The following is a 24,723-nucleotide window of genomic DNA, read 5'->3' on the forward strand; positions in this document are numbered from 1 at the left end:
TGTAAGCCCAAGCAGGCCTGGGCCTCTCGCTCGCCCTCAGGGATGGTCTGGACGTCGGACTTGGACACACAGCAGTCCCCTGAGGAGATGGACTCTGGTATGTTAGTGACTCTCACACACACACACACACACACAGTTATATAACTCCACACACACATTGCAGTACACACACACAGACTCACCCTGTGTGCATCGACAAAAGTCGTCGGTGCAGACACGAGCCAGCTGCTCCAGGTTCTCTTTGAGGTTGTAGAAACGAGTGCAGTTGTGTTCTGATGAGGAGAGAGAGACAGAGAGAGAAAGAGACAGAGAGACAGAGAGCGAGAGACAGAGAGAGAGACAGAGAGAGAGACAGAGAGAGAGAGACAGAGACAGAGAGAGAGACAGAGAGAGAGAAGTAAATTCCTCGTAGACACTGACATCGGATCAGCTTTCTATGAAAACACAAACTGTGTCTGTACCAGGGTTGTAGTACTGGTAGATGTAGACAGGAGAGGGCTGGAGGTGGCTCACTTTGAAGTTCTGGTGGATTCTGAAGGAGATCGTCTCAGTCTCACTGTTAGATAGCTGGAATGGAGAGGAGTGGAGAGGAAAAGGAAGAAGAGAGGAGTGGAGTGGAGTGGAGAGGAAGGAAGAGGAGGAGAGAGGGGAGAGATCAGATGAGAGATTGTGTCCCAGTCAGCTTCAGGCTTTTTGACCAGAGTGGTTGTCGTGGTAACGGCCGTGTCCAGTACCTTGAAGAGGTGAATGATGAGGGAGGCCCTGTCTCTCAAGTTGTCGACCACCTCAAAGTTGTTAATGTAGCGGTCCACAGAGTTGGTCAGCTGGATCACACACACACACACACACACACACACACAGTCAGAACTCACAGACGGAGGTCACAGTCTCCATCTGGTGGACGTGAGGAGACATTGCACCAGAGTCTGGTGTTTATGTCCAACTTTACCCTGTCCAGGTCTGCGTTCTCTGGAGTGAAACCAGAAGGAAGACTGATGTCCAGCACCACCATTCTGACCTCCCTGGGGCCCAGGGCCCTGAGGGATGGAGAGGAGAGGGATGGAGAGAGAGGGATGGAGAGAGGGAGGGATGGAGAGAGGGAGGGATGGAGAGAGGGAGGGATGGAGAGAGAGGGATGGAGAGAGGGAGGGATGGAGAGAGAGGGATGGAGAGAGAGGGATGGAGAGAGAGAGGGATGGAGAGAGAGGGATGGAGAGAGGGAGGGATGGAGAGAGAGGGATGGAGAGAGGGAGGGATGGAGAGAGAGGGATGGAGAGAGAGGGATGGAGAGAGGGAGGGATGGAGAGAGGGAGGGATGGAGAGAGAGGGATGGAGAGAGGGAGGGATGGAGAGAGAGGGATGGAGAGAGGGAGGGATGGAGAGAGAGGGATGGAGAGAGGGAGGGATGGAGAGAGAGGGATGGAGAGAGGGAGGGATGGAGAGAGAGGGATGGAGAGAGGGAGGGATGGAGAGAGAGGGATGGAGAGAGGAGGGATGGAGAGGAGGGATGGAGGAGGGAGGGGGAGGGGGGGGGGAGAGAGAGGGATGGAGAGAGGGAGGGATGGAGAGAGAGGATGGAGAGAGAGGGATGGAGAGAGGGAGGGATGGAGAGAGAGGGATGGAGAGAGGGAGGGATGGAGAGAGGGAGGATGGAGAGAGAGAAGGATAGATTGATAGGGGAGTCAGGTGGCTGAGCGGTTGTAGGGAATCGGGCTAGTAATCGGAGGTTGCCAGTTCGATTCCCGTCATGCAAAATGACGTTGTGTCCTTGGGCAAGGCACTTCACCCTACTTGCCTTGGGGGGAATGTCCCTGTACTTACTGTAAGTCGCTCTGGATAAGAGCGTCTGCTAAATGACTAAAATGTAAATGATGGAGAGATAGATGAGGGATGACAGGATTGTGAATTGGAGGGAGGATGGAGAGATGACTAGAGTGAGGGAGGGAGAAAAGAAACGAGAGATAAAGAGAGAAAAGAGAGAGACCTTTACCTGGCGTTGATGGTGATGGTGTATGTTTTCAGTGCATCAGCAGGAGGATTTTCTGTATCAAAGAAACTTCTTTCATTGTCTAACACGTCTAACATTTTTGTTCCACTTTCAAAACTTTTTTTTCAAACCTTCAAAAACTAAAAATGTTCAACCTTTCAAAATTTGTATCCCCCCAAATAAAAAAATAAAAAGTTTCCCAAAAAGTTTTGAAAGGTTGAAAAAATATTTTTTATAAAAACGTATTAGAAAAAAGATTAATGACCACAAACATCCTGAAAAAACAGTCAGAGTCAGGGTCAAGGGAGTGGCCTACCACTAGATTCCGCGAGGGTCACGTCCAGGTGAAAATGCTCGCAGGCGGCATTCTCTGTCACCTCAGGAAGCTCGTTATAATAGGTCACCACCTGGGGAGGAGAGGGGTCAAAGGTCACCTCAACAGGAAGTGAGACGATGACTCATCAACATAAGAACTAGCAGAAACCCCAGACAAACATACCAACTGCAGTTACAAGTTACATGAAACGGAAGAATCAAACAGAGACTGTCCGTGTGTGTAGTGTGTGTGTGTGTGTGTGTGTGTGGGGGGGGCGGGGGGCCGTGATGTCACCCTACCTCCAAGACCCCCTGACCCTGGCCCGTGGCCTCCACGCTGAACCCCCGGTCCAGAGGAACCTACACAGAACCACCACAGAAGAAGAGAAGGCTCACACACAAGCCCGTGGCGGAGGCAGCGGCGGCGATTGTACCTGGAGCGAGGGCGTGTGCCTGCCTTGAGGAGCGAGACAGGTACTTGTTCTCGGGAGGTGAATTTGTGCTTCTGGTCGGAGCGGCCGGCGACCTTGATGTTGACCAGCATGGTGGGGTCCTCCAGGGGCGGGGCATGGTCAGGTACTGGGACAGGGCTTGGAGCACAACCATGGTTGGCTGGTACGGGGGGGCGGGGCAGAGAAAGAGAAATCAAAGCGAGAAGGTCATGGAGAGAAAAAAACAAACACAGATTTTTTTTGGGGGGTATCTCTTCCGCAGATGTACTGTTGCGTTTTTTGTTTGTGTGTGTCTTCTTGTGTGTGTGTCTTCTTGTGTGTGTGTGTCTTCTTGTGTGTGTGTCTTTGTGTGTGTGTGTGTGTGTGTGTGTGCGTGCGCGTACCTGCGTGGATCCGTAGCCCCCGCCCCTGCCCCGGTGTTCGTTGAGCCACCTGAAGGGGGCGTGAGCATCCTGTTGGGAGCCCCTCACCAGCGCCAGCAGGGCGTAGCCCGTGGCTTCCAGAGTGAACAGGTGGCTGTCGCTGTCTGGCCAATGGCTGCGGCTGTGGGCGGGCAACGGCAGTCGGGTTTGGTTGACTGAAGTAAAACTGAGGCCTTGCTTGCTAATCAATCACCCTCGTGCAACACACACACACACACACACACACACACCCCGGTGTGGCCCTACCTGGAGCTGCAGCTTTGAGCAGGTGTTTCCATGTAGGAGCTGGGGGGGTCTACCAGTGACAGTGCGTAGGAGGTGATGGCCACTGTGTAAGGCCTGACTACCACGGGCAGCATGCTTCTCAGATAGGAGGCTGTTTTACTCATTCCAGCCTACGCAGGGAGACACGGGAGAGTGTGTGTGTGTGTGTGTGTGTGGGGAGGAAAGCTGTGTGTGTGTGTGTGTGTGTGTGTGTGGGGGAGGAAAGCTGTGTGTGTGTGTGTGTGGGGAGGAAAGCTGTGTGTGTGTGTGTGTGTGTGTGTGTGTGTGTGTGTGTGTGTGAGGAAAGCTGTGTGTGTGTGTGTGTGTGTGTGTGTGTGGGGAGGAAAGCTGTGTGTGTGTGTGGGGGGGGGAAAGCTGTGTGTGTGTGTGTGTGGGAGGGAGGAAAGCTGTGTGTGTGTGTGTGTGTGGGAGGAAAGCTGTGTGTGTGTGTGTGGGAGGGAGGAAAGCTGTGTGTGTGTATGTCCTACCTCCAGCGATCCACACTGCATGTTAGCAGCGTGGCCTCAGACAGAGCTATGAAGATGAAGGACGCCAGAGTGGTCTGGGCCTCTGCTCCCCTCAGGGACCTCCCTGGAGAGAGAGAGAGAGAGAGAGAGAGAGAGAGAGAGAGAGAGAGAGAGAGAGAGAGAGAGAGAGAGAGAGAGAGAGAGAGAGAGAGAGAGAGAGAGAGAGAGAGAGAGGGAGAGAGAGAGAGAGAGACAGAGAGAGAGGAGGGTGGAGGACAGCCAGAGTGAAAGAGAAAGAGAGAGGGATGAAAAGTGAAAGATAGAAAGATAAAGAGAGGGACAACATGAGTGTGTGTGTGTGTGTGCATGTGTGTGCGCGTGTGTGTCTCACGGTCATGTAGGTGTCGTAGACAGGGTTTGTCCTCTCTGAAGGCTCCGTTGTGCAGCTGCTTGTTGTTGAGCAGGTAGAGGACAGGACCACACACGTGCTGCTTGTCCACCCCCACCTCTCTGATCCTGGACGCCATGGAGAACACCTTCACCACGTAGGCCGTGATCCTGGGGGGGAGAGAGAGTGTAAGAGAGAGTGTGAGAGAGAGAGTGTGAGAGAGTGTGTGTGAGAGAGAGAGAGAGAGAGAGAGAGTGTGCGAGAGAGAGAGAGAGAGAGAGAGAGAGAGAGAGAGAGAGAGAGAGAGAGAGAGAGAGAGAGTGTGCGAGTGTGCGAGAGAGTGTGTGTGTGTGTGTATGTTTATGTTTGAATGTGTGCGTGTGTGTGAATGAATGTGTGTGTGTGTGTTCTGTTGTATTTTCTATATCTGTGTGTTGCTTAAGATAAAAGCGTCTGCTAAATGAATCAAACGTCGATTGTAAACGCGAGGCGAGCGTTTACCATGTGCTTGTGCCTTCATTCCTGTAGGGGGGGTAAGAGTCATCTTGTTTACGATACATCAGCTGCCTCTCGTAACCTGGGGAGCAGAAAACAGAGGAGCTTCACCCGCAATCCATCTTTCACCTCTCCTTCCTTCTGCTTCGATGCGTTCCCTCCTTCCATTATCCACAGACATCCATCGCTTCATCCATCGCTTCATCCATCGCTTCATCCATCGCTTCATCCATCGCTTCATCCACCCATCCCATGTTATCCTTTCCCCTCCCTCCAACCCCCTTCCCTTCATCCCTCCGCACCACTTAGCCCCACCTACATCCCACCTCCCTCCCTCTATCCCATCCCTTTTGGCTACCTCCATCCTTCCCTCCATCCCCCCTCCTCACCCACACCCCCCCTGTCCTTCACCTCTGGTGATGTACTCGATGGCCTCCTTCTTGCGCTGCACCCCCACCCTGGCCCAGTCGTCGGAGCGGTCCAGGTAGAGGTTGGCGATGAGGGGCAGGGTGATGCCGGCCAGGTTCTGCTCCACGCAGCCTCCGGGCATGCGGATCAGAGAGGCCAGCGTGTCAGAGGTCAGCGAGTTCTCGATGGCGTCGGCCAACAGAGACCCTGGAGGGGGGGCGAGGAGAGCAGGCTGACGGGTCAGTGTGTTTGTCAGTCGTCTCTGACGGTGACCTCTGTGTGTGTCAGTCGTCTCTGACCGTGACGTGTCTGTGTGTCGGTTACTGTACCAATGATGTTGATGCGAGTCTCTGGTATAGAGTTGGGCACAAGAGATTGGAGATCCACTTTGTCCACTGTGACCACCTGTTTACGATCTGAACAACAACAGCCAACACAGTGATGTAAGTGTTTAGTGTGAGGTTTCGGAAGGTGTTTCTAATCCTTAAGGCACTCTGCACCGACCGCTGTCTCCCTTTGCAGCCGGGTCCAAGATAAAACTCTGGATCTTGGTCCGTTCCACACCCTCCACCTGTCGGATGGAGAGAAGGGGTTTGAGTTCCGGGGAAGACGGGCGAGACTGACCGTCCTATCAGCATGCAGAGCTGACACCTAAACCCGAGCCTCGCTAGCCGTAACAGTGCTCCTAAGTCCCCCCCCCCCCTGCCCTCACCACCACCCGCAGCTTCTTCTGGACGCGGTCCCCTGTGGGGAAGTGTTTGTTGAGGACTGCCACCTCCAGGACGAGGCTGCCGGCCTCCAGGGGCACCAGGGTGAAGGGCACGGCCACGGAGGAGCCTGCGGACACACGGACGTCCTGGGCGTGTTGATCGTGGTACGCCAGGCTGCAGATCTTCTCCGTCTTCGCCAGCACCACCCGGACCTTGGGAGGGAGAGGAAGGTGTCCGATGGGACTGTGCTTGCCTGTGCGCGCGTGCGTGTGTGTGTGTGTGCCAACTCACCTCCATGTCCGCCTTTCCGTAGTTGTACACGACCGCTTTGATCTCCACGTGCTCGTTCCTGGCCACGGAGTGCGGCAGCCTCAGGTCCACGAAGAAGGACCGCGACACCTTCACCTTGTAGGGATCGGCTACGCAGAAACCTGGGGGAGACGGGCACAGAAGGTCTGAGTGTGTGTCTGTGAACGAGGGAAAGAGAGGAGGGGGTGGAGGAGAGAGAGAGGAGGGTGGAGGAGAGAGAGAGGAGGGTGGAGGAGAGAGAGAGAGAGAGGAGGGTGGAGGAGGGAAAGCGGAGGAGGAGAGAGAAAGAGAGAGGCGGGGGTGGAGGAGAGAGAAAGAGAGAGGCGGGGGTGGAGGAGAGAGAAGGGTGGACGAGAGAGAGAGAAAGAGAGAGGATGGAGCGGAGGAGAGAGAGAGAGAGAGTTTGTGTGTTAGTAATAGTGAGTGTGTGTGTGTGAGTGTGCTCCACCTGTGAGCGGGGAGGCGCTGATGGCCAGTATCCCCCACTCTGTGATGCTGTCAGGCAGAACCTTGTTCACGCTCAACGATGCAAACCTGAAGACAAAACAACAACATCCGGAAGTCAAAACACTAACTAAGAATTACATAAAAACTCACATGCTGTATGTTCTCACACGAAAAAATTACACAAACACGCACGCACACTTACACAGATGAATAATTAAATAAACACACACACAGAATGTAAGATAAGGAGGCCACCATCTCCCGCTATTGATAGATCATAGCTCATTATCTCAACTTGATAACAAAACTAAAGGTGAAGTCAGGCGTCTGGGCCTCTGTGTGGTTGTGTGTGTCAGTGTGTGTGTGTGTGTGTGTGTCAGTGTGTGTGTGTTTGTGTGTGTGTGTCTGTGTGTGTGTGTCAGTGTGTGTGTGTTCTTCCAGGTTCTGACAGGACTATCCACTATGAGGCAACAGTTAATATTTACAGTATAGGTCACCACCACGGACAAATCTAACTCCCACCTTCTACCTCCTAACTTGAAACATAAACATCTCCATATCGCCAGAACAGTCCACCACTCCCTACCCAGAAAACACATCAAAACACGAGACGAAGCGCCCAAAACACGAGACGAAGCGCCCAAAACACGTTACTCTAAACACCTGCACAATCCTTTCATCAGAGACTACGTTTTGAATGATTCTGATGACAAACAGAAACCAAAACAAACCTACCCGTTGTGATCTGGTGTGGTGGGCAGTTTGAGGTCTGTCCACATCCAGGACTCAAAGAACTGGTCCCTGAGGCTCACGTCAGAAACGTCCAGGATATCCAGGTCCTCGACCTCAGGCACCTGAGGCATGATGGGTGCGTAGTGGCGTCCACTCATCTCTATCGTTAAACTCATCTCTGTGCGTGCAGTCATCCCTGGGTGTCCACTCATCCCTGGGTATCCAAAGGGGTGCCTAAAGTACATTAATTCTTCTTCGGCGGGGGCGGGGGTGGTGGTGGGCGGGGGGGCGGTGGTGTGCGGACGCCGGTCGTCGAACTCCTGCCCCCAGTAGCGGGCGCAGCAGCGGCGGAAGGGCAGGACGCAGTCGTCCCAGTCCTCGGTGATGTACAGGGAGCGGCGGGTGCAGGAGTAGGGCATGGGCACCGACAGCATGCCGTCCAAGCAGCAGCGCCGCTGCAGATGCTCCTTGTAGAGGTTTTCTGGGAAAGGGGGTGGGGGTACATGCGGGGGAGGCAGAGGGAAGAGGGGAGGGCACAGGGAGGCAGGAGGAGGGGGGGGGGGCAAGGTGGAGAGGTGAGGTATGCCGAAAGAGACCGAAAACGAGGATCAAAAGGGTTTGCCCTCGACATGAACGGACCCAACAGTGTGTACGTCCTCTACGGCGGATGACCCGGACTAGCGCGTCCTCCTCACCTAGTTCAGCTCTGGCTTTCAGCAGCTCAGCAGAGCGCCTCCTCCTGGACCGGCCTGGACACTGCAGGGCTGGACAGGAAGAGCACAGGCAGAGCCATCACACCACGCAGCGCTGGATTGACATCATACTGGTGGACAGAAGCCTGCGTGTGTGTGTGTGTGTGTGTGTGTGGGGTACCTTGTCTGGCAGGGGTGTTGTCCCCAGTGTTGGAGAAGAAGAGGAGGCCTGCGTCTGTGAACACCCCCGTGCTGGTCTGGCCCCCTCCCCGGGTGCAGCCCAGGTCCCTCTGCTCCACCACGTCCCACAGCTAGGGTGGGGGGGGAGGGGGGGGAGAGGCCGGGGAGGGGGGGGAGAGGCCGGGGAGGGGGGGGAGAGGCCGGGGAGAGGGGGGAGAGGCCGGGGAGGGGGGGGAGAGGCCGGGGAGGGGGGGGAGAGGCCGGGGAGAGAGGGGGAGAGGCCGGGGAGGGGGGGGAGAGGCCGGGGAGGGGGGGAGAGGCCGGGGAGAGGGGGGGAGAGGCCGGGGAGAGGGGGGGAGAGGCCAGGGAGAGGGGGGAGAGGCCGGGGAGAGGGGGGAGAGGGAGTTAGAATCGGGAGGGAGTTTGAAGGGCAAGGGTTGGACACAAACACACATACTGCACTACTGCGCACACATACACACCTGAACACACACATACACCTGAACACACACACACACCTGAACACACACACACCTGAACACACACACACACACCTGAACACACACACACCTGAACACACACACACACACACCTGCACACACACACACCTGAACACACACACACACACCTGAACACACACACACACCTGAACACACACACCTGAACACACACACCTGAACACACACACCTGAACACACACACACACACCTGAACACACACACCTGAACACACAGGCCACGTACCTTCTTCTGGTTGAGCCTTTGTTTGTTGAGCAGGTACACCGCGTTGTCCACGGCGACCAGGCTGACGCTCGCTCCAGGGTCACCTCTGATCTGGAACTTCAACGGGTTCTTTGGCTCGTAGTTGACATGCAGGCTTCCTGGAGCAGGACCCACAGTCAGCTGAGGAGAGGAGAGGGGGGGGGGAGAGGAGAGGAGGGGAGAGGAGAGGAGAGGAGAGGGGGAGATGAGGAGAGGAGAGGAGGAGAAGAGGAGGAAGGGTAGAGGAGGGGAGAGGAGGAGAGGAGAGGAGGAGAAGAGGAGGAAGGGTAGAGGAGGGGAGAGGAGGAGAGGAGAGGAGGAGAAGAGGAGGAAGGGTAGAGGAGGGGAAAGGAGGAGAGGAGGGAGGGGAGAGGAAGAACATTCATTCAACCCACAAACAGGAAGTCAGCATTACACTTCCTGGGTTCATGACCTCCTCACTTACCCCGCCCACGCAGGTGTCCATGACGTCCACCCAGATGGAGTCAGCGACCACCTCCATACGCCCCGCCCACGGGAGAGTGTAGAACGCCACGACGCGGAAGGAGGGCATCATCTCCATGGTGACGGTCATTGTAGTGCTGGTCTGAAATCGGTCCTTAATATCCAGACGCTTGGCAACCAGGATCCCGTCTTTGGTTAGCACCTAGGAGGATAGATTTGTTTTTTTGTTCATCCACATATGTTCATCGAAGCTAGAAATCTCTAGATTCCACGGCCCTCGGACTGAAAATAAACAAACAAATTGAAAAACTGTGAATTGTAAAACGTGTTTAGAACTAGGTGTGTGCTGAGCTTCCAGTGCAGGGGGGATTTAGAACCTGGAACCTTCTGGTCTAACAGTCCACTGCTCTAACCACTGAGCTACACCCATCCATGATCGCAGGTGGCTTTGACTACAGACCAGGTAGGTGAGGTGTGTGATGAGCTTCCTGTGGTCGTCGTCGGCAGCGGCGATGGTGGCTGTCAGGGTGAAGGTGTCTCCCTTGGAGAGGGAGCCACGGGGCCCACTGAGGTACAGGTAGTTCTGGTTGTGCTGGTCGAAGGCCTGGTAGGGGAACACGGTGATCTGCTGTCTGGCCTGCTGCTCTGCTCTCAGACCCTTAACCTTGGTCTCCACCTGGGGGGGGAGGGAGGGGGGGAGGGGAGGGGAGGGGAGGGAGTACAGAGAGAGAAAAAGAGATGTGGTATAAAGATGAACACAAATATTTCACACACACACACACACTAAACTCACAGTGATAGTGTGAACTTCATCCTCCTTGGCCATGGTGACGGATGTCTGGAGGGTTCCAGACTGGAGCATCAGCTCTTCCGTCTGCTTGCTGGTCACCTGGACGGGGATTTTCTCAGCAGGAGAGCCGTCATGGAGGCTCACCTGGGCCTGGAGGACGGACACACGGCATGGGAAATGTGATGTTTTATGGTAAAAACAACATTTAAATGTATTCATTTAGCAGACGCTTTTATCCAAAGCGACTTCCAAGAGAGAGCTTTACAAAAGAGCATAGGTCAATGATCATAAACAACGAGAAATACCCAAAAACATTGTGGGTTGCCAAAACATGAGCATACATTGTGAAAAGCAAATAAGTGCCAATGGGAAGAACCATAAGAGCATGTAGTTAAACAAATTACAAATTAAACAACATGAACCTCAAAAGTGCAAAAGTGTATAACAATAAAATAGAATAGAACGTTACCTGGATAAAGAAGGGCAAACCAGGCTTGAAATACTTTTGTGTATCTTTGAAAGAAATGACGTAAGGAGACTCCACGATCTTAATGCCAAACTTCATGGCTTCAACAAGGTCACTTCCTGTGGAGGGTGAATGATGAGGTCACTTCCTCTGGTGTATTTGTACCCTAAAATGTGTTACTAGGGTACATTATTAATTTGTTAATTGATAATGCTCTGAGAGTTAAGTCATGTTTTTATGTTGTGATGGTTCACAGAAAATGGCAAAACCAAATATTTGCGTTGGGGTTGAAGATCATGTTGACTGTGGGTGCCTCTGTGTTTACTGAAAAAAGTACTGTGTCATCATCCACAGTTAGCAAGAATTTCAGATAACCAGACAACCAGGCAGACTGACAGTCAGACAGACAGACAGACAGACAGAGAGACAGACAGGTAATATGACAGACAGGTAGCCAGACAGGCAGACAGGCCAGGTCAGACAGACAGGTAGTCAGACAGACAGACAGACAGACAGGTAGTCAGACAGACAGACAGGTAGTCAGACAGACAGGTAGTCAGACAGACAGACAGACAGACAGACAGACAGACAGGTAGTCAGACAGGTAGTCAGGCAGACAGACAGGTAGTCAGACAGACAGACAGGTAGTCAGACAGACAGACAGACAGGTAGTCAGACAGACAGGTAGTCAGACAGACAGACAGACAGGTAGTCAGACAGGTAGTCGGGCAGACAGACAGGTAGTCAGACAGACAGGCAGACAGACAGGTAGTCAGACAGACAGACAGACAGGTAGTCAGACAGACAGACAGTTAGTCAGACAGACAGACATGCAGACAGGTCAGGCCAGGTCAGTGTTGGTACTCACCAGACTCAGTCATTACTGAGGCCTTGATGTAGAAGGAACAGCCCACCAGGAGCTTGATGTCTGGGTAGACAGCCTGGATCTCTGCCATGGTTAGAGTCACTGTCCCTGGATCCAACTGAGGACAGGACCGACAAATAATCATCTGATTAGATGGTTGGTTGGTTGGTTGGTAAGATGGCTGGTTGATTGGTTGGTTAATGATATCTTGCTGGATGTGTTTTCCTAAATGTATCAATGATCAAAAAGCAATCGTGCAATTAACTAAACCAACAGAATGTCTACCTGACAGACTCTCAGGCGGTTTACCTCAGTGATCTGCTTAACTGTCGGTAACCTCTTCTTCAGGTTGTCCATCTCCACCCCAAACACCACATAAGCTGTCCCTTTCACGCTCTTACCATACAGGTAGCTGAGAAACACACTCACAGTTAACACTCTTACCATACAGGTAGCTGAGAAACACACTCACAGTTAACACTCTTAACATACAGGTAGCTGAGAAACACACTCACAGTTAACACTCTTACCATACAGGTAGCTGAGAAACACACTCACAGTTAACACTCTTACCATACAGGTAGCTGAGAAACACACTCACAGTTAACACTCTTACCATACAGGTAGCTGAGAAACACACTCACAGTTAACACTCTTACCATACAGGTAGCTGAGAAACACACTCACAGTTAACACTCTTACCATACAGGTAGCTGAGAAACACACACAGTTAGCACAGGCATGTGTAGCGGTTGTGTACTCCTCGTGCGTTGTGTATTGATGGCACCAGGTGTATGTAACAGACGTGGTCTTGCTCCATCAGAAAGTTCACTTGGCTAATGGTCGCTCCCACCGGGAGTCGAACCTGCCACCTCTGGCATCCCAAGCGCGACCACTACCAGCTACGCCAAAGTAAAGTTAGCTATTCATTGACGCGGGTGGCCTGTTACATACTTGAGGAGTGAGTTTCACCGATTCACACCGGCTACACGTCAGGGCGTCACATTATAGTCTAGGTTTGGGTGTGGGATAGATGAAACTGTCACATGCTGGTGTAGTCTCTAACACTGACCTGGCTGTGATTTCCACCTCCAGTTCAGTGTCGTCCACGCTGAAAAAGGGCTTCTTGGGTGTCAGGGTCACATTGAACGCTGGCAGGACTGAAATAGTGCCACACACACACACATCAGGGGGTATTAATCCCACAGAGGGAACGGACAGTGTGTACAAACCTTACATCATCTTACCGTACTTCTTCACTTCAAACTCAGCTCTGAACATGTTCTCCGCCGAGGTGTCAAACTTTGCGATCACCTTCCATTTCCCCTCACTGTTTACGAGCAACAAGGTAGAGTCAGAACCAATGAAATCCTTCATTGAAACTAATTTTTCTATTTGTATATTGATGTTTCTGCCTGAAGATATTTTGTCACCAAAGAAGAGTAAATTAGAGGACACTGAAATAGAAGATAATGACAAAACTACGCTTTGTAAAATGACAAGCAGGAAGTTAGACAAGTTAGACCACACTATGGACACCTTTAACTTGCCTAACATTCTGTATTGAAATCCTATTTATTGTGAGATGTTTTAAGATTGCATACTTTACGCCGTCAAGCAGCTTGAAATTGTCGGAGTAGACACCGTTGGCGGCTCTGACTGACTTCTGATGGACAGTCACCCCATCTGCGTTCTAGTGCACACACACACACACTTTCAATTTCATTTGGATTAGTCAAATATAACTTAAATGTAAATAATACTCGTTATGAAAATACCTCGACTTCGACTGTGAGGTCATCTTCAACAGACTGAAAGGCCGGAGTCGACAGGAAATATCTGAACATCACTAGAGAGAGAAGAAAAGAGATGGACCGGTAGAGAGAGAGAGATCCAGAAAGAGACAGGGCATCTGTTGTTTGTTTGTTTATCTGTTTACCAGTGTCCCCAGGGTTGTAGACAGGTTTGTCTGTTTGTATGAAGATGTAGCCCTTCTGGAAGGTTAACATGACGACCTCCTCGTGCCTGTAATAATCTCCGAATTTGACGCGCAGATATACAAACTTGTTCTTGGTGGCCTCTCTGTTCAGGAGCAGTGATGAGAGCTGAGGGGATAAGTAAAAACTCACATTGAAACATCAGTCTGGTGAGACAAAGACAGAGAGAGCAAAGAATGAGAGAAACGAAAAAAAGAGGGCGAGAGAGTGAAAGAGAAATAAAAAGAAAGAGAGAGAGAGAGAGAGAATGAAACCAGGAATGAGTGAGATACTGAAAAAGCGAGAGAGTGTGAGAGAGAGAATGACAGAGAGAGTGTGAACGAGACAGAGAGAAGGACAGAGAGGACAAAGAGAGAGAGAGAGAGAGAGAGAGAGAGAGAGAGAGCCATATAGGAACCCCCAAGTGTTCAGCAGCACCTGTAAGGTCTTGAGCGTGTTGAAGCCATTGTTTGGGCCCAGCTCCACCGTGTCCTGCAGCAGCATCTGGGCCTTCAGTGGGAAGTCCATCACGCTGATGGTGACCATCACCGTGTAGCTCACGCCCTGCGCCTCCAGGTACACGCTCTCCTTCCTGTCTATCCTCAGCAAGTTAGGAGCCAGGACCAGGAACCTGGGGGGGGGGGGGGGGGTTGGGTAGGTGGAGGGGTATGTGTGTGTGGGGGGGGGGGGGGGGAGGCGGTATGGGTGGGTGGAGGGGTGTGGTGTGTGAGGGGGGGAGGGGTGGAGGGATGGGTAGGTGGAGGGGTGTGTGTGGGGGGGAGGGGTGGAGGGATGGGTAGGTGGAGGGGTGTGGGGGGGGGTTGGAGGGGTGTGTGGGGGGGGACATGAAGGGATGGGTAGGTGGAGGGGTGTGGGGAGGTGTGTGTGGAGACATGGAGGGAGGGGTGGGGTTGGAGGGATGAGGGGAACCAAACTTCATCCTCTAAACAGAGTAGTTCCTTTGCAGGACTAGTAGACGGCTGACAACTGTTTTGACGAGCGAAAAATGAGTCTACGGTGAATGAATTTTACCTTGGAGCATCACTGGTATGTTTCTTCAGATCTATGGGCTTGGCGCTGGGTACATAAACAGTAAAATGAGTCTGTTCTCTTCTCAGTTTGGAGGACACAGCTATGGTCAGCGTTATACAATAAGAGACTAACATAAGATATACTTTAATGTCCCCAAATGGGAAATATGTTCTGGACAGTTCCACAAAAGATACAAGAATGCACCAACATCTCAACAGTACAGTGGACATATTGACCACTGAGCCACTGGTCTCAACGATGGTTTAGTGATTTTGTTTCTGTATGAGCACGGACATACACATTTACTTACATCTGGGATTTGAAGTAGTCTTCAAATTTTATAAATCTGCAAGGCACACAAGCGTAACATTATGCTGACACAAACAAATCAATCAAAACCAATCCATCAAGTCAAATACATCCATGTGCACAGGTACGAATAGAGTCAGAACTGAAAGCATACGGTCCCGACTCCACAGTCGAAGCTAAGATGATAGGTAAATTAAGATACACCTATATGAACAAACAGGAGATTAACAAACATGTTTATCTTAGTTGTAGCTACGTAATCTAAGTCGTAGAGACAATTTACCGGCTGCTGCTGCAAGTGTTTAAAAAGACTAGAATCCCAAACCACTGTAGAGTCCTTCCAGTCATTCTGCCTCTCTGGAGCTCTACTCAACAAGTGTCAATCCCTCTCCCTCTCCTCTCCCTCTCCTACCCCCTTCCCTTCCCCCCCTGTCTCCACACCCCTCCTCCCCTCTCCCTCTCCTCCTCCCTTCCCCCCTCTCTCCACACCCCTCCTCACCTCCCCTTCTCCCCTCCCTCCACACCCCTCCTCTCCTCCCTCCTCCCCTCTCTCCCCACCCCTCCTCCCCTCTCCTTCTCCCTCCTCTCCTCCTTCCCTCCACACCCCCTCTCCTTCTCCCTCCTCTCCTCTCCTCCTCCCCTCCTCGTGGGGGAAAAGGAACACGGTTGAAAAAGAAGACACCACAGAATGGCTCAAAGTGGCACGGCTTTATTGACAGGGGTGATCACTGCAGCTCTGCGTACGGGAGACTGTCTCCTGTCTTCCAAACCGTCCAGGCAGACCCAGGGTGAAAGAAACAACATGTCTTTATAACACAATTTAAATATACAAACTATAATAAAAGAAAAAAACCTTGTGACCGGGGACAATTTGAAGACTGAAAGAGAAGTGGATAATACTTTTGTAAACAACTGTGTGAAGGGGCCATGGTGAAGTCTATGTACACAGGTCAATAGTCCAGCCTAAGTTAATCCATTACTTTCACTGTCCAGGGTCCGACTCAGAGTCGCTGTAATCAGCCACCAGAGACTTCAGACGTGCCAGACTACTGCCCTGCTCCTCCACAGTCCCACAATCCTCTCCTTTCAACGACACAGCTCCATCCTCTTCCTCTGTGGTTTCCTCTCTCCCCGCCGGCCTCGCTCCCCCGTTTACCTCCGCAATCTCTAGTCCCCTCGTACGCGACGCATCGTCCAAATCCGACGCGTCCGTCCTGTGCGCGACGCCCAAATCCTTCCCCCGGTCCGCCCCGCTCTCCCTGCCGTGGGTTCCCGGGTCTGACTTCCTCCGCGTGACGGTGGCGCGGGGCCGCGACCAGGCCCCCTCGGTGCGCCTGCGGATCAGGCTGGAGGACGTGGCGGGCGAGGGGCCCAAGGCCTTGGCCACGGCCGCTCCTTTGCCCTGCAGCCCCAGCTTGTGGAGCAGGCTGCCTGCGGCGCCCCCCTGGGGCAGGGAGGGGGAGCCGAACCAGGAGCGCGTGGAGATCTCCTTCCGTTTGATGTGCTGCCTGTCGTCGTAGGCTGCAGGGGGGGGGGGGGGGGGGTCGAGGAAGGAGGGGAGAGTGTAGAGGAGGGGGGGCGAACGTAAGAAATAACAGGTTCATGTCAGAACGCGGAAATTCGGCACTTGGAAATACCGTCAAATACTTGGGAGGCACTTGATTGACCTAACTGTGTGTGTGTGTGTGTGTGTGTACTAACAGTCAGGGGCTGTGTAGGTCAGCAGCGCAGCCAGCTTCTTGTCCTCCTCCTTCTCAGGAACCAGAGGGATGGACAGATTCATCCTCTTCCTCACGGCGTTGTCCTTCTCCTCCTCGTCGGCCATCACTCTCTTCTCCGTCTGCAGGGGGGGGACAAACAAAACTGTGGGTGTGATACTTCTAGCTTCATGTCACTGTTGTGGCTCGGTCAAACCTGGTCAGGAATGTTCCTATGGAAACCCACACCCTTTTGTTTCTTATAGGATCAAGTTTACCATGTCAATATAAAAGAAGCTCGTACCTAACAGAAGGGCTAATTCAGGGGCAGTCGTCTGCCCTCTGGTGATAGATATTGTTTTATGGATATCAACGGACCTATATTGGAATTTGGCATGTTGCTCAAAGCCCTAGCATGACTGGACATGTCTTTCAGGGGCCGTGCAGTTACCCTGAACTTCCTGCGGAGGGTGCTGTTGAGCTGAAAGTCGTCCCTCCAGCCCTCTTGGTGCTCCTGGATCTGAGAGAGGGAGGGCAGGGCGGCCCGCAGCTTCTCCTTGTCCTTGCCTCCATGATCCAGCTTGAACATGGGGTCTGTCTCCAGCTTCTCCTTGTCTGTGCGCTCTGGGACAGAGGGAGAGGAGGTGTTACCACACACACACACACACACAGGGACAGAGGGAGAGGAGGTGTTACCACACACACACACACACACACAGGGACAGAGGGAGAGGAGGTGTTACCACACACACACACACACACAGGGACAGAGGGAGATGGGTGGAGGAAGAACGAGATGAAGAGGGAGGGAGGGAGGGTCATGGTGCACCTGTGGTGAGGATCTGCTCGTTGTCGGCCATGTCCCAGCGCTCCTCCTTCCTCCGGGCCCCGCTGATGATCAGGTAGTCACAGGTGGCCGGGTCTGTCTGCATCTCAATGTAGTTCACGCACAGATGACACTTCATCCTGAACCTGGACACACACACGCGCACACACACACACACACACACGCGCACACACACACACACACACACAGGATCAGGACATTGTTTAAAGAATAATCTGGCACATTCTTCAAAAAGACACATTCTATAGGTATAGACATTACAAGGCAGTAGAAAAAACATGTTGCGTTGATGGAGGGCTGTCACTAGGATACACACACACACACACACACCTGTAGATGGGCGTGGTGTAGTAGTTCCCCATCTTCTTCTTCTCTGCATTGTAGCGCACCCCTAATGGAAGACACGCACAACAGGAATGGATGTGTGATTCACACGTGGGTTAGTCAGTGGCACTCAGAGCTCTGGTTAAGAGCGTCTGCTAAATGACTAAACGCAAGACCAAACATCAACTGCAGATTTGGGGAACATTTACAATTTACATTTAGCAGACGCTCTTATCCAGAGCGACTTACAGTAAGTACAGGGACATTCCCCTCGAGGCAAGTAGGGTGAAGTGCCTCGCCCAAGGACACAACGTCATTTTGCACAGCCTGGAATCGAACCGGCAACCTTCTGATTACTAGCACGATTCCCTAACCGCTCAGCCACCTGACTCCTCGCTAGGCGCCTGAACTCACCCATGCCGATGTGATTCCCACAGCCATCACACCAGATGTTATAGGGCATTTCAAACCTGAAAACACATGAGGAACCAAGGTCAGGTGCTGGTTCTGCTGAGGGACGTGTTTGTATGTGTACGTGTTGGAGAGAGATGTGGTGTGTGGGGGGGGGGGGGGGGGGACTGAGAGTGAGAGAGAGAGAGAGAGAGAGAGAGAGAGAGAGAGAGAGAGAGAGAGAGAGAGAGAGAGAGGGAAAGAAAGAAAGAGACTACTACATTGAAAGAGCGCGTGTTACCGGATGACAAGGATCCCCTGGGACAGTTTCTTGGCTCTCTCCCTGAGAGGGTGGGTATTGTGGTAGCCGTTGAGAGAGCCATGCTGGAGAGGAAGGCCAAACGTAGGAGAGAGAGCCGGAGACGAAAGAGAATGAGAGAAAAGCGTTCCACAGGTCATCAAAATACACAATCATCACCAGACCAGACCACAGATTGGTGTGTGTATCCATACTTACCTTAGCAGGGTCAAAGTCGGGAGGGTAGTACTTGTTCACTCCTTTCCTCTCACCCTGTGAAAGAAGATAGTTACGCACACACTTAAGATTGCTCTCTCTAGCATGTTTTTGGTGAATTTCCTGTGTGTTAGGACAGATTCGGATGCATTGTGGACTCACCATGTTGTCGTCTAGGTCTTACACGACTAGAAATGAAAGGGTCTTCTTTAATCTAGAAGAGGAACATACGAGTTTAGACTAGTAGCTCTCTGCTAATTGCTAGGTTGTACAGACAGCTAGTTGACTATTTCGTGGCGTAAACGTGTTTTATTGCGTGTCACTTAGCTCTATAAGAATACGAGTTATATTACTGGTTTTGTTTTGACGCTGACATTAGCGTATTGTTTTGGGTTGCCGTTGGAGTATCGACTAGTAGTACTAACTAGCACTACCTATCTGGCTAGCAAGCGTTGAGTAATACTAGCACTACAGTAGCTAGCTAGCTATCCATCAAAGAAAGGATGGCTATCCGTGTTAGCGATTTAAATAACATGCATCGATAATATATAAACATGATTATATGGGGCTAAACTACGACATATACAGACATAAATTCGTTAGATTTCGATTTACAGTTCCTAAACTGCTTGACTTACAGGTGAGCAGCAAGCTATGATCGGACGGAAGAACAACACGCGTACTAGAAACGTCACATCCGCGTTTCACGTATGAGGTCAAAATATAAATAAATAAATCTTATTTCTGCAATGTTGACAAATTTGAAATACTATTGATTTAATAATTTACTTTTATGGTTTACAAAGTATGTAGTTACAGTCGACCCTGAAAAGGGCCTTGCTATTCCATGACATTCAATCCAACTCTACAGTCACCTTTCACCCCTAACCGATTCCGAAGCCTGTTGAGATGGAAACCAAACCAACGATCCGAACGAACACTGTACGTACTTAGCTTACTGAGTCCAATATACTGACAGTGCTCCGTCTGAGCCCCCACATAACTCAATCAGAATCCACACATACACACACCTGGGCAATGTGTGTGTGTGTGGGGGTAAAGCATCTGGGCAAAAATTAAGAGTTTCCAGGCAGCTGATGAATACGTTGCCAGAGCAATGTGAGGGATACCCACTCTGGTGTTCCCCTGCATCTGGGCTGAATTGCACCTGAGACCAAGCTCGCTATGGCCTGGTTAAAAGTCCTCCATCTTGGAAACTGGAAAGACAGGGGCAGTGGAATGCAGACCACAACAAGGTTCCCGTACACATACAGATTTGGGATTTATGGGTGGGTTTAAAACACACCGAACCACATGAAAGCATTTGTCATTCTTATTTCCAATGTGGAAAGTATTTTTCTGGAATCAAGTATGGGAGGGTGAGGGAAGGAACGGATACATACCCAGTGATTGAGGGGGGATTTAAATGGGGAATGGGACACAGATGGATCGAGGGAGAAATAGAGGGAGGGAATAGTGAAAAAATTGATTTAAAGATGGGGGTGCAACCCTAACCAGAAAGTGAGGGTTCAAACTATAGCGGGATGCAGAAAGCGATGGATGGAAGATGGAGAGGGAGGGAGGGAGGGATGGATGGATGGATGGAAGATGGAGAGGGAGGGAGGGAGGGAGGGATGGATGGATGGAAGGGTAGAAAGGAGGAGGAAGACAGGGGGAGATGGTATTTCTGATCAGGTCTATCTTCGGGAGCTTGGCAGGTTTGATGAGGTGAGCGATCGAGGGATGGCTGGATGGGAAGAGAGGGAGATGTGGGCAGGTAGCTTGTCTGATGTGGAGATTTAAGGTGTAAACAGGAGCTATTGCGAGTTTTACATTCCATGACTTAATCCTTCTAGAATGCTTCCCATTACAGGAACGATGCACTCCCGACATTCCTGCCCTGCTCAGACGAACCCTATATGGACTGGCCCAGAGACCAGTTCCTCACGGAATGCACAGCGCGGCCCTTGTGGAATTAGAATACAAAGAACCCGAAGCAACACAATTGAATTGGAACTCAATGTCATTCTAATCCTACAACTGGCAGACAAGTCGTGCAGCAAACAGTCAGAGTCTCTCAGAGTCCGTACACTCAGAGTCCGTACTCTCTCAGAGTCCGCAGAGTCCTACACCCATCCCCAGGTATCCCAGGGGATGGGTGAAGCTTAGTGGTTGCGTAATTAGCTGCAGAATCATAGGCCGCAGGATCAGATCTGCATCTTACGTCGCTTTGGAGCGATGCTAAATGGATACACTGCGTTGCATCAATCTGTGACAGTCCACTCAGAACTCGGGGAGGGGCTAATGGTCTCATTTACTGGAGGTTCAGGAGGATCTGAACCTCCAGTAAATGAGACCATCATCCCTGTTAGCCCCTCCCCCACTCCTCAAGGGTATCCCATGCTTCTTGAGGTTTCATGAACTGAACGGATGATCAATCAATCGGATTCTTTTTCCGAAGAGATCCATACAGCCCTAGAGTTGCGGGGGTTTATTGATAGAATCCAGTCGATTAATTTATCATCACCTTCAAAGTCGGCGTATAGATCCACATTATGCAGATGAGTGGGTTTCTGTCCTCTCGGTACCAATCTTAGACCCGTCTCTTTTCACTTCCTGTCCGGGCTACTTTTAGCCTCGCCGGGGTCGTTGCCGGGGTCGTTGCCGGGGTCGTTGCCGGGGTCGTTGCCGGGGTCGTTGCCAGGGTCGTTGCCCCGGTGACACCTCCCTCCCCAGGGGGCAGACAGACCCACTGTTTTGAGGTGTAAAGATAGCTTCCTGCCAAACCTCCACATTACACGTGTTCTCTGCTTTTAGCTGTCTCTCCTCTCATCCACCACATGTCCCCTCTGCCATATCATCACCCCAAATGTCCTTTCACCCCCCCCCCCACTTCATACCCCCTATTTCATCATAAATGTATGAATCTGGAAAATACATCAACTTGAGGTATGATGAGGCACGCCTGACAGTGTCTTAAGTCCTACATCTGGGAGCTGCATGCGTAGGAATGTATGGTGGGAAGGTGGTTTAGTTCAGTGGTAGAGCGTTTCAAGGCAGTTCAACAGGCCGGAGGGTTCAATCCCTCTGTAGGTTGCGTTCGATGAAAGCTAAATAAAGACGTTATAGTCTGGTTATAGTGTCTGTGTGTTTGTTAGTCCATCACACAGTAATTTTGCCTTTGTCCGCTATGGGCGGTTTGGTTTCTAACTGACCTAAGGGGGGAACTAAATCACTGGTGGGGGACATGTTTACTTGTTGTTAATATCCTTATTTTACTTCCACACGGTGATCTACAGCTCCGATACGGAGCAGGAAACACCGTATCCAGGAAACCACGGGCCTGCAGTATTTTGACGTGAATCTCCCAAGACAAGCCAGCCATCCGGAAGACAATTCTTTAGCCGTCAACGATTCTGTCGCCCGCCAGCATGGAGGTGTGCCACTCAAACAGGGAACTAATGTGCTGGTTGCTGGAATTTTTTGACGTTTTGACATCAAAACAAGGCGAAATGTACAGTTTTTACATATCTTTCATTCTGTTGATCATGCATAACAATTAAGACTGTCTGATGCCGTATCTTGTTCTTCTCAATTGAAGCTGTTATCGGAGACCTTGGATAGGAAAAGTGCCATCTCTTTCTTTCTCATGACAACATGCCGATCTGCTATTTGCCTGTTTTATCTTTTCTTCTATTTAGGACATCGCCATTAGATTCCTTTCATTCCAACCCACCTGAGACTTCAAAATTCCAGAACACTTCTTCAAAGAAAAATTCCTGTGGGCTTGCAGTATCTACACTGTATTCCTCCTCCCTATCCTCCCTTCCTCTCCCACCTCCCCCCCATCTCTCCATCTCTCTCTCCCTATCTCTCTCTCTCTCTCTCTCTCTCTCTCCATCTATCTCTCTCTTCTCTCTCTCTCTCTCTCTCTCTCTCTCTCTCTCTCTCTCTCTCTCTCTCTCTCTCTCTCTCTCTCTCTCTCTCTCTCTCTCTCTCTATCTATCTCTCTCTCTCTGTCTCTCTCTCTCTCTCTCCGGGAGGTGGAAGGAATGTGTCAGACCCTTTGCCCTCTCACGCTCCCCTTGTCCCGGTGGATTTAACGGGAGATGAATCGGTGTTTCCGTGTGCTCGGCGAGCCTCTTCCCGTCTCTTCCTCGTCAGGAACGCAGAAGGCTCTCCTGGAGAGGGCCGAGTCAAACGGCGGTCACCTTCCCAGGACGCATCACTCTCCAGCACAGTCACGGTACTGGGACACTCATCGCGGCATCACATCCGTGGCCTCGGTGTCAGTTGAAACACGAAGCATTCGGATTCGTGTAAATCACTGTCTAGACACAGCGTCCTTCCTCTCTGACTATCCAGGCTGACCGAGCCTCCGCTCCTGGAAATGTATCCAAATTTAGCAGTACACTCTGACCCAGACAAGGTCCTGGGATCCAAAGGAACACGTGGATGTCTCTAGACATGGCCATGCCACCCAGGAGGATTGTGAGGGAAACATTTCTAGCTCATCCCTATATCCGTCTTACGGTTTGACAGGACCACTGTCTGTCAGGCTTCTGGCCTTTGTCTACATTTCCATGCAGGTTTTTCCTTCTCAAAGATATCAAGTAGATTCTGATCAGGAGCAGGTCAGTTCCTCGCTGCATGGAACCTGTACTGGCGATGTCTAGCCGTACACAAACCACTGATCTGGGACTCAGTCCCAATGGAAATACATGATGCTTTAAAGGTGAGCTTGTTAATAAAGAGGATGTCTGTTGGAGTGGTTTGAACCCGTCTATTTCCTTCAGTCAGCCTGTCTTTCTGTCTGTCCATCCCTCCTTCCCTGTGTCTGTCTGTCTGTCCATCCCTCCATCTCTGTGTCTGTCTGTCTGTCTGTCTGTCTGTCTGTCTCTGTCTGTCTGTCTGTCTGTCTCTGTCTGTCCATCCCTCCATCCCTGTGTCTGTCTGTCTGTCTCTGTCTGTCTGTCCATCCCTCCATCCCTGTGTCTGTCTGTCTGTCTCTGTCTGTCTGTCTGTTTGTCCATCCCTCCATCCCTGTGTCTGTCTGTCTGTCTCTGTCTGTCCGATTCGACGTGTCGATGGCTCACTTTTTTCCGAAAAAATGAACAACAAGGCATTGCCGAAGGCCTTCTTGCGATCCCTACCCAAATAAGCTCATGCGCTCGTGCGGGTGTTTGAGTGTATGACATTGCGCTGGGATGACTTCAGACGCCACTCCTTCTCCCCTCTTTCCCTGCCTGCTGTTGCAGTTGGCGGTTGCATAAGCACAATCTGTCAACCACACATTTCTGATCAAATCCCTCAATTTATGAGATTTAAGACCAGTCGCTAGCCGAGGAATGTCCATTAAAATAGCTTCTGTCATGTACTTCTATCTTTTAATTACGACCTGACCCGTCTGTCTTTCCATTTAACCCTTCCCGTGCCTCATCCATCCGTCTCTCTTCTCCCTCTCTCTCTCTCTCCCTCCCTCTCTCTTTCATTCTTTCTTTCTCTCCCCGGAGGTCATCATCCTTGACCCATGTGTGTGCATCCCCCAGCAGCATTTGTATCCTCTGTATTTGTCCTCATGTGCTTTTGTTTACCTAGGCTAGCTCTGGTTCATCTCAGTTCCAGCCCTCTATCGCGGCGTGGGAAGTCCAGTCTTTTTCCTTCTTCTCTACCCCTCCCTCCCCCCCCCCCCCCCGCCGCCCCCCCCCCCCGCCGCCCCCCCCCCCCCCCGGGCCTTCATATCCATCCGTCGGAAAACAGCTGGGATGCTCCAGACACAGGATTTATTTACCTGTTTCGATAATCCTAACATGGCTCTTTTCAGGTCGAATATCCATCCATCCCTGCTCCCAAGGTGAGCTGGAGAGGGTTAGTCCCCTTCTCCTCCTCCCCTTTGATTCATCCTCGCCCCCCGTCCCTGTCTCAACCCCCCCCCACCCACCCCCCGTTCTGAAAGGTATATATGAGAGGTTGTGACTCCTCTGTCTCGACATCGCTCGTTCGCACTCGTCTTTCACTCCTGCGACGTGGTTGTTCTTGC

General features: G+C 51.5%; 2 protein-coding genes across 2 annotated transcripts in view; both read right to left on the reverse strand.

Annotated features, from left to right (window-relative positions):
- c3b.1 (complement component c3b, tandem duplicate 1) overlaps positions 1 to 14,736 on the reverse strand; it is a 14,862-nt gene extending 126 nt beyond the window's left edge. The window contains 39 exon segments of the mRNA XM_067258920.1: positions 8 to 79; positions 183 to 272; positions 462 to 567; positions 735 to 824; positions 950 to 1,037; positions 1,991 to 2,042; positions 2,304 to 2,394; positions 2,603 to 2,662; positions 2,760 to 2,875; positions 2,878 to 2,914; positions 3,138 to 3,297; positions 3,423 to 3,560; positions 3,929 to 4,028; positions 4,298 to 4,325; positions 4,327 to 4,465; positions 4,797 to 4,872; positions 5,202 to 5,405; positions 5,528 to 5,614; positions 5,703 to 5,769; positions 5,911 to 6,120; positions 6,200 to 6,339; positions 6,666 to 6,751; positions 7,400 to 7,877; positions 8,092 to 8,160; positions 8,270 to 8,399; positions 9,012 to 9,170; positions 9,475 to 9,675; positions 9,934 to 10,149; positions 10,267 to 10,413; positions 10,733 to 10,848; positions 11,598 to 11,712; positions 11,904 to 12,006; positions 12,667 to 12,754; positions 12,842 to 12,924; positions 13,199 to 13,287; positions 13,373 to 13,443; positions 13,534 to 13,699; positions 14,009 to 14,201; positions 14,603 to 14,736. Of these exon segments, the coding sequence (XP_067115021.1) occupies positions 8 to 79; positions 183 to 272; positions 462 to 567; positions 735 to 824; positions 950 to 1,037; positions 1,991 to 2,042; positions 2,304 to 2,394; positions 2,603 to 2,662; positions 2,760 to 2,875; positions 2,878 to 2,914; positions 3,138 to 3,297; positions 3,423 to 3,560; positions 3,929 to 4,028; positions 4,298 to 4,325; positions 4,327 to 4,465; positions 4,797 to 4,872; positions 5,202 to 5,405; positions 5,528 to 5,614; positions 5,703 to 5,769; positions 5,911 to 6,120; positions 6,200 to 6,339; positions 6,666 to 6,751; positions 7,400 to 7,877; positions 8,092 to 8,160; positions 8,270 to 8,399; positions 9,012 to 9,170; positions 9,475 to 9,675; positions 9,934 to 10,149; positions 10,267 to 10,413; positions 10,733 to 10,848; positions 11,598 to 11,712; positions 11,904 to 12,006; positions 12,667 to 12,754; positions 12,842 to 12,924; positions 13,199 to 13,287; positions 13,373 to 13,443; positions 13,534 to 13,699; positions 14,009 to 14,201; positions 14,603 to 14,736 (4,795 nt within the window).
- An 868-nt stretch (positions 14,737 to 15,604) lies between these two features.
- yju2b (YJU2 splicing factor homolog B) lies at positions 15,605 to 19,350 on the reverse strand. Its single transcript, XM_067259429.1, has 10 exons — positions 19,322 to 19,350; positions 18,846 to 18,897; positions 18,687 to 18,740; positions 18,471 to 18,553; positions 18,194 to 18,249; positions 17,786 to 17,846; positions 17,438 to 17,580; positions 17,060 to 17,232; positions 16,613 to 16,751; positions 15,605 to 16,432 (listed from the first exon to the last, which is right to left on the reverse strand). Exons 2-10 carry the CDS (start codon positions 18,846 to 18,848, stop codon positions 15,894 to 15,896), a joined length of 1,251 nt encoding a protein of 416 aa, XP_067115530.1. The 5' UTR covers positions 18,849 to 18,897; positions 19,322 to 19,350; the 3' UTR covers positions 15,605 to 15,893.
- Between the last annotated feature and the right edge of the window lie 5,373 nt (positions 19,351 to 24,723).

This window comes from Osmerus mordax, chromosome 21 (genome assembly GCF_038355195.1).
Source record: "Osmerus mordax isolate fOsmMor3 chromosome 21, fOsmMor3.pri, whole genome shotgun sequence".
In the NCBI taxonomy this organism is placed as follows: Eukaryota; Metazoa; Chordata; class Actinopteri; order Osmeriformes; family Osmeridae; genus Osmerus; species Osmerus mordax.